The sequence below is a fragment of the Haliotis cracherodii genome, unplaced genomic scaffold (genome assembly GCF_022045235.1).
Source record: "Haliotis cracherodii isolate W230 unplaced genomic scaffold, xgHalCrac1.p SCAF_15, whole genome shotgun sequence".
NCBI classification, from domain to species: Eukaryota; Metazoa; Mollusca; class Gastropoda; order Lepetellida; family Haliotidae; genus Haliotis; species Haliotis cracherodii.
In genome coordinates this window covers 4,789,640-4,800,906 of record NW_027266270.1, presented here as the reverse complement: position 1 = coordinate 4,800,906, position 11,267 = coordinate 4,789,640, and the positions used below count along the sequence as shown (strand labels likewise).

General features: G+C 42.1%; 1 protein-coding gene across 1 annotated transcript; it reads right to left on the bottom strand.

Moving 5' to 3' along the window:
- Positions 1-502: 502 nt before the first annotated feature.
- LOC139461737 (DNA-binding protein inhibitor ID-4-like) lies at positions 503-10,413 on the bottom strand. The gene is made up of 6 exons (XM_071243195.1): positions 10,323-10,413; positions 6,602-6,757; positions 6,414-6,492; positions 2,037-2,194; positions 1,334-1,578; positions 503-1,034 (listed from the first exon to the last, which is right to left on the bottom strand). The coding sequence occupies exons 1-4, from the start codon at positions 10,326-10,328 to the stop codon at positions 2,040-2,042; spliced, it is 396 nt and encodes a 131-aa protein (XP_071099296.1). The 5' UTR covers positions 10,329-10,413; the 3' UTR covers positions 503-1,034; positions 1,334-1,578; positions 2,037-2,039.
- Between the last annotated feature and the right edge of the window lie 854 nt (positions 10,414-11,267).

The following is an 11,267-nucleotide window of genomic DNA, read 5'->3' as shown; positions in this document are numbered from 1 at the left end:
ACCACAAGGGCATTATCTCTTCCATAGACCGCCTCGAAACGTTGAAACTGATCGAGGAGTGAGTGAGTGAGTGAAGTGTAACTCCACTTTGTTCAGTATTTTCACAGCTAGTCAGTTTGGAGTTAGAAGAATGTGGAAGTGATGCAAGAAGTTACCCGCGGGCACAGACATGGTTGGACAAACCTAGAAACACAATCGGGGCAATTCGAATCTATAATCATAGGCTCCTGCCCCCCGAAAAGACGCATCTCTACACGGTGAATTGCGTTGCCTTAGACTACTGGGCCACCTATCCCCAGATGATTAAGGAAAGTGAGTAAGTATGGTTTTACGCCGCCTTTTGCAATATTCCAGCAATATCGGGGCGGAGGACACCAGAAATAGGCTACACACATTGTACCCATGTCGAACCCGGGTCTTCAACGTGACGAGCAAAAGCTTTAACCACTAGGCTACCCGATTGAGGAAAAAATGAAAACGTGATTATTTCAGATATATAAACAATTTATTAAGAACACAGCAGGCACAATATCAAAACAAACGGAAAAGCAGTCAGTGTGACAACATGAAATCATAATATACGTCGAGTGCAAGGTCCAACTTGTTCATGGTACAGAAGACAGCAACTTAACATAGCGTCAACAGAAGGTAGATTAACAATTACATAACAAGAAATGTAAAATATATCTGTAGAAGTTGTATTGACAGTTTAAGGTAGTGAAGCCGCGGTTGACTAAAACACGTGTGTTCATCACCATGTTCAGTCGTATTCCAATAAAATGTTGATGGAGCTTACAGAATCACTTAAAATCACTCTTCACAACGCAGTTCAGTCGTACTTGTACGTAGTACAGAGAGATGCTGAAAAATGGTAAATATGTTCGTGAGTGGGTCGTTGGTAGGACACCAAAGGCTTGTGCGATGGGGTGGGGATTTCAGCCAATCACATCCCGGAACAAGGTTGAAGGCGGCCAATGATGTTCAGGTATTGCTTAACAAGACAGAGCCCAGTCTAGCATTCTCTTCCGATTAAGCTGAAAGGGAAAATGAAACATTTAAGATTTAGCATAAATAGAATCATCATCGCAGTTACAACAAATGAATTCCAAAACAGTGAGTGAATCTGGTAAGAGGCGGCACTGAATAGTATACCCCTGTGTGTCTGTACATATGCATATTAGTATACAAAAGACGCACCACTGCACAGAGAAACAAAAAAAGAGTCCAAGTATTTTTGGCATGCCATTAAAATCCTGACGGACATAAGTATCATAACTTTACTGGTATTTCTATGAACGTTTGTTATTGTGCTCATCATAATAACGATCCTTACCTTTGAGGTGAAATGACAGTTTGATCATCATGGTTTGTGTAAAGTGACGTCATGGCTGCAATGACCTCTGACCCCATGACCTTGACGAGGTGATGATGGATGGGAGATGTGTGATGAGATGTGTCGTCTGTCTGTATTTCTGTCTGTCTTGAACATGTGTATGGAGTTGAAGTTGAGCAAGATCCTTGCTTCGTTAGCACCATCAAGTATCACAGTCAGGCTTCTAGTATATACAGGCGAGAGAGCTGAAATACCAAAACAAACACCATAAGCATATGGAGAATATTCTACCTTCAAAATCAATCCGTGACAACTGTTGCTAATACATTGAGAGTATAAGAACTCTGGAGTTCCAGATGATAAACATGTTTCAAAACGTGATAGTATCGCTACGCTTGTAGTAAGTCCATGGCAATGATTATAACTTAAGATAGTCCTAGCATCACGATCGCTTTGTAAAACGGGGCCCTGAACTATGACTGTCTAACCATGTTTACTTTTATGGACCATTAAATTCCATTTTTGATATAACTCGTAAATAGCAAATCGACCAATCACTGTTGGTTTACACACAGGGGGGGGGGGGGGGGGTGTGGGGGGTGGGGGGGTGTATTTGTTAACTAAAAATCCAAATTGAGACTGGCTAAGCACCCTCTCCATACAAGTATATGAACCAAGCCTGTATATAGTGTGAATAACATACCTCCTAGTGGGATCCTTTTCTTCTCTTCATCACCAGGAAGCTAGGTCTGCTCTGGCGCTTCTCAAAGTTAACAAGGGATGAGGATTTGGGAGACTCGGGCATCAGCTGCATCACGAAGTTCTTCATCGTCTCCTCGGCTAACTCGTCGCCATGTGAGCCTGCGGGTAGAGAGTTATCATTAGTCATGGTTCTCGTTCAAGGTATTCAGAACCAGTCGTGCAGCAGTAGCTGTGGTCACGATTGGGTTGAAAGTAATGGTTTCCCGGAGTTCATTCTCTGGATTGTTTTTTGATTCAGTGAATATGATGTCTTTTTTAACTCGAGTTGTTTAATCCATGTATAAGACATTCATGCAGCAGGTTAAAATGAGACACGGTGTGTTTCCCGGTTGACGTGGCGTGGCCATTCCACGTGTAGTGTACCGATTGATGTTGCTGAATAAATGACCCGTTTCCCTCGTGTGTACAAATGTGAGAAGTGGAAGTAGAGGAGAATATAACAGCTTTTTCACATCATTATTATAACCATAAATGTTAAGTAGGGTGACACGAAACCTGTTCTTAATACTTTTGAAGCTTCTTTTCATGTCGTAGATGGTTAATTTAATGGAAACCCATCATGATTTATTTCCCCAAAGAAGCAAAACGAGAACCGAAGCGTTATTAATGGCTCTAAAATGCGAGCAGACATATTGAAAATTAATGTGAAAATGTGTGTCATTCAGTTAACTAGTTGTAAGCAAATGGTAAAAGGTGACATTATCAAATCTGGATGAGTCATGATCATAATACGAAATTCACGTCTATTCGGAAATGAACTACAAAAAGGCCTTCGATCCAAGATGATGGAATTACTCGTTTTATTATCCAAAATTCACGTGGCAAGCGTGACGCTAATTCGTTTTAACTCAGTCCACCGATTTTGTATACAACCCGAATCGTCAACACAGGCATAACTCCCCATTTGAATTGTGGGTAAAATCCCCAAATGAGCAATCGTCTCAATATTGGCGGCTTAGCACGCTGTATTGGGAACAAGTAAAACCTTTTAAGAAATCAATTTCTCGCACCTACAATAAAAACACGGAACATTTTTCTGTGCATGGCCGCTTGTTCTGATAGCCGGGCGCAGGTATACAAATATTTGTGAACGGCCCTAGGGTGTTGCCGGTCTATTTTCGGGGTATTATTGTATTCTCTGAATGGCCCCGTGGCCACAGCTGAGCTCTGAACTATTTTCTCAGGTTAATTAAGACACGCCTGAAAAAATGAGAGTAAGTCTATTTTCATAGGTGTGCTAGTTCATTTAGAAAGCTCGTCACATTTCGCTGAACGAAACTCCAAATAGGACCTTTTAGCATGAGCCATGATTAGAATTCCAAGTAAGTTTACTCGCTAGATCAGAATGTAGGTTGTCATTACACCACCAAGTGTCAATGACCTCTGGCTGGGGGTACTTGTGTCCAAATTGGCATGATTTAGTGTTGTGATCATGTCCGAAAGAAGAGACATCAGAAATCGTCATTAGAGTAGTCGACAGCTTAATGAATAACTTTGGTGAATTTTGAACGGGAAATTGACATTTACGAAACTGTCAAATGAGCGTCAGCGGGACGTGACAGGGCCGAATATCCCTTACTCGTGATGACCGCATCTGGCAAAATGCTGTCACGCGATGTGCGGTCTGCACGTGTCACGCGACTGCCATGGACACAACGCCACGCGCTGTCACGGTTCGCACTCGGGAGGGCTGACCACCTGCCGCCAATCTCCAACTCGGCTGTTTCCGTGACGGAAATTAATCCGAGAAACATCTGTGTATCTCATGACAGAGGTATGGCCGTAGAAGATGCAAATGACGAATTAAGTCGGTACGAACGGAGACGTGGTAGTTTAATCGTAGAAAGTGTTCGAAGCGCCCTGATTATCTGCACTGAACTTGAGTTGTTTTCCCGAGCAAAGCTGAGTGAGTGAGTGAGTATAGTTTTACGTCGCCTTTAGCAATATTCCAGTAATATCACCGCGGAGGACACCAGAAATGGGCTTCACACATTTCAAACAATGGCATTTGTGAGTGTGGGTTGAATTTCTCAATATACTGTGGGATTGCCCAAATATTTGGATACATTGACCCTAACATAATCAAACAAACGTCAAATATTTGACAAACCACGAGTGACCGGGTTAGATAGCACGTGCAGGATGACACCTAGTCGAATGATTACGGAAACAGCAGGACAACAGAAAACCCGTTGTACGATTTCGACAACAATGTCCAAGCAGTCATCAATCAGTGTCAATAGGGGCTCGGTCGAGTATCATGTCAACACTGCTTGACCATATGCTCAACTGGACACAATTAGACCACTGTCAGGAGTCCCATAAGCGCTTGACCATTGATGACCTTGCTGACATGCGGGCATCTGTCGAGGTGACGTCATGAGAGGGACGGCCGGCTATTGACCGGCGATACTCGTTACAGCAACGAAGCGGTTGTCACCTGGTACTTAATAAAATAATCCATCCTGCCGACAGTTATGAAGCGCGTCGTCATGTCAGTGGATGGCGTTGATGAGTTCAGGTTAATTAATCAACGATCGCAACATTTTTACCAGGCAGGTGTCACTCAGGTGTGTGAATTTGTAATCAACGCCCTACACGGTGCCTTTACCTGCCACCAAGGCAATGTTTTATGTAAACCCAATTTTAACACCTGGACTCACCTATTTTTAAAAATAAATCTTCATCACAGTTTGGAAACTACCGGATTACACGTAAACAACATAAACATGAAAACCACTTTGGGACGTTTTATGTAATACCTCAATGTTTTGTGCGTTAAATGTTAACGCTCTCGTTTTACGACAATACACGACCACATAATACATGCCCGAAGTTTCAAAGGTTTTCATGACTGCATAAATCCATTTCATAAAAGATGATATCATAGGTGACGTCTTAAATCACAAATAAAAAAGTTGACTTAATTTCAAATATTTGAAAGCAACGTCTTTGGGCTGTGGCAAGTCAAGAGATCAAAGGGGCAACAAAGGTATTTGGCGACATCTGCCGCAGTGGTATGTCTTCCCAGATCTCTCTCCCGCGTTCCCACGGTCACCCAAGGCCCTTAGATTGCAACATGTAGAAGAGGGGGACAGGTAGAAGACAGCTAGCGGAGGAGCACAGACGCGCTCGAGTGGACCGGATGCAACAGATGGCCAATTACGTTCCATTGCGGGGACCGTGTTTCGGTGTGGGACTGTGTGGGAAAGTCAGGTATTACAATACCGAGCTAAAGAATACGGTTGCCTGTTTCAATTGACAATTGGATCCTATTACAATGTTTGGGTGAATTTTATAGGGAGATTTGAATAGAATGGCAGCAATCTTTTAGGTTTTATTGACTGGGAGATGTCAATCTGTTACCCAACATGGTCAAAAGAGATTAAATAAATGAAAAATGTTCTCCCGGAACTGGTCCAGGGTTCCAATAAATCAGTGCGAAATGGAAGGCAAGTTTACAACGACAGTCATGTCAGCGACATTACGAAATTGTCCGTTGAATCTAACACGATGCCCCAAAACTGTCTGCTTGTGGTTCATCTCCCCATAAAAATCAGCGTTCAGATCACGCAACCGCCCTACGCCTAACACAAGAGACTGAAGACACACACATTCAGCGGATCCAGTTTTACTTAGTTTCTAAACATATTTCCCTTACATGCCCTTCACGTGACCGTCACGACGAGTCAGGTCAGAGGACAACTGTTGGATGTCACCCAAACCTTCTCAGGCACCCTGTTCACGTAGCAATGGCGGACACCCGACACGGTGGGCGGTCTGTGCCATTAAAGAACACTTTCAATCCCGGGATGGCTGGATGCATCACTCCATCGAATACAAGGGTGTAAGATACCACACCGCCAAGCTTAACTTTCCTACATGTTGTTTTACATGACATATAATCTGGCGATGACGCTTCTAGAAAAGGATGTAACCGAAGGGTTCTTGGCTGATGGTTAAAGTGTCACTGTAGGTCCCCTGTAACAGCTGTCTTGCCGAGTTGTTTGCTTCTCCTATTATCAACCCTAGCCCTTACACGGTAATGTTTATGCAAATAACTGTCAACGACACTGGTTAACCGTTTCGCCTGTAGATACCATACGACGTATTGGGTACGAAATACATTAACCTTGTTGGTAAATGCATCAGACGGAGAACTAAGGTGTATTGCATTACCCACATGGAAGGGAGGGGTTTTTTCGCTGATATTTGAATTGCCTTTTTTAACTGTTCTGAATTTCAAGATCACGACTCACTGTATTTAGCCCGTAAATCTCTCGAACATTATACCCCATAATCAAAATTGTGTACTCACCATGTTTTTCTCGAAATCTCTCGAGAAGGGCATCTTGGAGTTCCTCGATATAACGCACTGCTTCTTCAATTACCTCCACCTGTGAGGCAAATAAGGCGGAACATTACAAATACATCAACATTGCTATTGTAGGGTCTCGCGATGGTGTTTCCAGCGTGTCATTACGACCATGAAGACACATTACGTACCTTTGAGACCTTCTTCTTATCAGCGACTGAGGGGACAAGTGCCCGGAGCTTGGAATATTCGCGATCTCTGATCCTCTTGATGTGCAGCTTCAAGGTCTTTCTGGCCGCAATCTGGGACTGTGAGCAGGTGCTTGGTACTGAGGTTAGGCGAGCCATCTGAAGATAAAGAAAAGTGACATGAGCAATATTGACAGCATGGGTGCTCAAATACTCAAATAACGCACGTTGAGTAAATTATATAACCCAATCAAATATATATATATATATATATATATATATATATATATATGAGCCAACCAGCGATTCTGACCGGTCTGCACTTTTGACGCACTATGACGTCCCATACAGCTAGCTGTCTGCGTTTTGTGGGTTTAATGTTTAATATTAATAACTTAACTTAACTATAGGTATTATAAGTTTAACAGCGATGTCGAGATGCCATTGTGACCACATAAACCCTTGCTTCATCAACATGTGCATCTTCCCGTGGCAAGAGAGTTAACTGACTCAAAAAGTTCAGTTTCCACGCACTTAACTCTCTTGCCTCGGGCGTCACGCCCAAGACCCGGGTTCGACTCCCGACATGGGTACAATGTGTGAAGCCCATTTCCGGTGTCCCCCGCCGTGATATTGCTGGAATATTGCTAAAAGCGGCGTAAAACCATACTCACTCACTCTTGCCTCAGGAGGATGCATGTGCTACTGGAGATCGATTTGATTTAACGACGCTTTTAATAATATTGAAGTCATACCACGGTGATTGATGTCAGAAATTGGTTTCACACATTGTATATGTTTGGAATCGAACCGGGTCCTCGGCATAACGAACAACCGCTTTAACCACTGGGCTACGCACTCAAGACTTAACACTTCTAGACGGGTCTGCCGGATAGTTGACCGAGTTTAGATGTTTCCAGTCATATGACCGTTACAATCGAGTCAAATGACAAGACCCTGATAGCCTACATGAATAGATCCAGCGACAATGTCGACATGAGTCATTTTGATGCAAGTACAGGTGTGAGTTCAGAATGATAACGGCTCCAAGTCAGGACGAGTTATTGTGATTTAGCGAATTTCGGGTGAGCAGTGTCATACGGCATAACAATGATAAATAACATGTATTCAAAAATAACAATACCGATAATAAAGCCACTTATTCCCATGTGGACATGTTTCATATGACAGATTATTACCCTGAAGACGCTTGCTACCCAGCAACGCTTGGTATGTCGGAGGAACAAAAAATCTTGTAATCAGAGTTGAGTGAGATAGGTATCGGCTGGAAAGATGGATTACACATCCCGTTGTGAGTTATTAGACCTGTTTATTGGGGATTACATTTTATCAAGGGGAGATAACTGATAACTGGCAAAGAAGAGAGCGGGCTGGATTCACTGGAGCTGAACTGACCTTCGAGTGAAACGTAAAATTAACGGTACAAAGTCCCATTGTCATACAGCGTCAATTACAGGCAGGGTTTCGCCTTACTCCGGTGGGGGGAACGCCAGATTTTCCAGTGAGTGATTCACGTTAATCGTTAGAGGACTGGGGGTATATATCAAAGCTCATGAAAGCCCGAGGGAGTAAATTTATTTTGACCTCGTCACAAAGCCGAACAAATCCACGTGCCCTCCTAAAGGTCGGACGATAACAGAAACTCCGTATATATCTTGAAGACCTCCGTAAGTTACTGAGCTAGTTTCCACGTGACCCCTACGCAGGCGCAGCGAGCCATTAAACTCTTCATTAGGCCGTACTGTCGTATCAGATGGCCAGTCATCTCACAAGCTAAAGGCAGGTAGATAAAGGCCGGCGAGAAAGCTACCTTTATCACTGTGATTTATATCACAACAACTAACTACTCCCCATGAAGGCTCCACGGTGCGACCCCTCCATCACGACCAGTTGCCTAAAGATAAACCATCGTGCGAGAAAGATACGAGACAGGGACATGCAAATGTGACATTATGGATGAGGCGGTGGAGGACCTTCTAACCTTGAGGTGAAGACGCTGGGGACAATTATGTTTGGTCTAAGTAGAAACCGCAGGGTGGTACATGCGCCATGTGTTGTTGCTACACGACCCCGGGGGTGCGAGACAGTGTCAGCCTGGGGGTAAGGGTTAATGAAGACCTCATAATGACATGGCCCTCGGGTTGAGACCGACATTCTCAAGAATTCATAAACTACGACATTCGTTATTGGCGTCTTCAAGTTCAAAGTATGCTGTTATACTGATAACCGTCAGGGACAGGAGGAAGCAAGCTCGATTACATAAAAATATACAAGATTAGGAAACTGTATGCTAAGCCACGAAAGCATTGTATGCATCACTGATATTCAAAACACTTACAGACAAAAAATGAAAAAGCGTTTAAATTTTTTTTAATTTAAAAAAAATAATTACAATCAATAAAATGCAGCATGCCGTTTACTGATGTAAATAGTTGAAACGGTTAAAAAATATGACGAAATTATAATTAAACACTCCTTTTAAAAGCACATTAATTAATTGTATAAAGAAAATGTGAAAAAATGGTTTGTACACAACTAGTTTAAAACTCACTAAACTCCATACTCGACCAACGCCATGTGGAAAAAGCGCGCGTAATATTTCGTGTTCTGACTCGCGGGGCATTCGACTGAGGTCACATGACCAACTAATCGTCTGCACCATATGGTGGCGCGAAAACTAATCTCTGTCGTCTGCTCTCTTATCACCGGCATGTAGAAACGTCATGAGTTACAAATATTACTTAAATGATAAAAAACGGTAGGAATTTGCAAAACAGTGCACATGTCAAACACCGTTCCTATGCGTGTCAAATGTAAACACGATCAATCACATGACTAAGCTGATGGCCGAGCCACCATATGGCAACGAACACATGCAATAATATCTGTTCTAAACATAATTCAAGGTAAATATTTATTGTTTTCTTGATAAACTTATTGTAGCTAACAAGTTTCATTCAGTTTTGTCCGCAGTTGTCACTAATACATGGATTAAACGTTACGTATGGTAACACCCTTTCTATGACAAACCCAGGAAACATCCCAGATGGGCTCGGCTTGTCACTCACAATCAACAACTTTCAGCAGTAAAAGTTACTTCCCAAACTATATATTTTGTAAATTAACCTACAAATTCAGCTTTGTTCCCAGGTAGTTTTGGAAAAAAATATTTGACATTTCATAAAGATGATCTCATTCATTACATAAATAATTGACATATGGTATTAACAAAATGATTTGTCAATTAAATACCAGCTTGATACTTTTTTGTGATTATTTTATTAATTTGAAACGACATAGACATATTGTGAGTTTTGTCACTCGACCCAACCATCTGTAAACATATAGGCACAAATACGGGGGAATTTCCAGAGAAACATATGTTCATTCTAGCAATAGGTAGGGCTGTGGTGGACTTGGTATAAAATCCACAAAACGGAAATATATATGGAAACTTTTGTGTATAGCATTAATTCGTAAATACAAGCACGTATTATCACGGAATAGTGTCATATGATCAATGGTATTTGGCTCGGTCTCACGACCAGCAACCCGGAACACGCAAAATAGCGAAGCAAACATCTGCTCGCGCTCTGACCGATATGTGATTTGATATGCAAAGGTATTATGACATAAAACACGCAGACGAAGAGGAGACATTTGAGGCAAACATTAACAGAGTTGGAAGGAAAAAAATACGTACCTTCATAACTGTCAATTAGATCCGTGCAGCAAAATAAAGCTTCCAATATGCTCCAACCACACTAGAATACATGTGTTTGATTCGAATGAAGTCACTGTGCTATATATAGAGCAGCCGAACCGCACAGCGGTCCGATATCATTCCGCGTAGAGAAAAGAGTTCGCATGTAAATAGGCGATGTTTTCTCCTAATCACGCCAATATTTTTCACAACTACAATGTAAGACGTAAACATATTCCATAAGGTGTATACTGCATTTATTTATTTCGATGCAATGGTATTTTGTGTTTATTGACCTGGCGCAGGGATATGCGTCAGTAAACGGGAGCTATCAGGTGTGATAAAGATTGCCGGTCGCGTGGGAAAGACTCACGGAGCGAGGAGCGAGTGTTCGTTTAACAACTTCCACCATTGTCATCTAGCCGGCTGTCGCCAAGCACACATACTCTCAACAACTGTCGCGATTTTTGTGATTTGTGCTCCCAAATTTTCCTTGTTTTTTTCCCTCTACGATTTACAGTTTAGTCAAGCCAAGATAATTTCCACGCAACGCTAATTTCTCCTCAGATACCATAGTCATGATGAAGTTTTTCAACGAATGTTAACAGATTGTTGGTTTCCGAAGGGCACCCGCTCGAAACATCGCAATGACACTCTGCTACGCTACACACACTAAACAAACCCGTCCGAGTTACCTGCTAAACTTTTTCTGATAATTAGAGACAAAGTACAGGGCTGGTAAATTGTCGCAACTCACCTGTCAAGCTTAACTCCGCAAGCGTTTGGAATCTTGAAAGCCGCTCTTTGTCAAGGCTATCTTTCACATCTGACTTTACAAATTGGAATAATTCAAACTTAAAATACAATTCGCGTGTAGAACTTCGATTGATAGGCTTATTATAAGAAAATAAAACGCATGTCCAATTTAACTTTCTTACATCGTTA

What these genes read in the sequence shown, in the direction of transcription:
- LOC139461737 (XM_071243195.1), bottom strand. An exon ending in ATAAGAAGAAGGTCTCAAAG is followed by an intron (nt 6,493 to 6,601) that starts GTACGTAATGTG and finishes TTTGCCTCACAG; the next exon opens with GTGGAGGTAATTGAAGAAGC. An exon ending in GAGATTTCGAGAAAAACATG is followed by an intron (nt 2,195 to 6,413) that starts GTGAGTACACAA and finishes CTCTACCCGCAG; the next exon opens with GCTCACATGGCGACGAGTTA.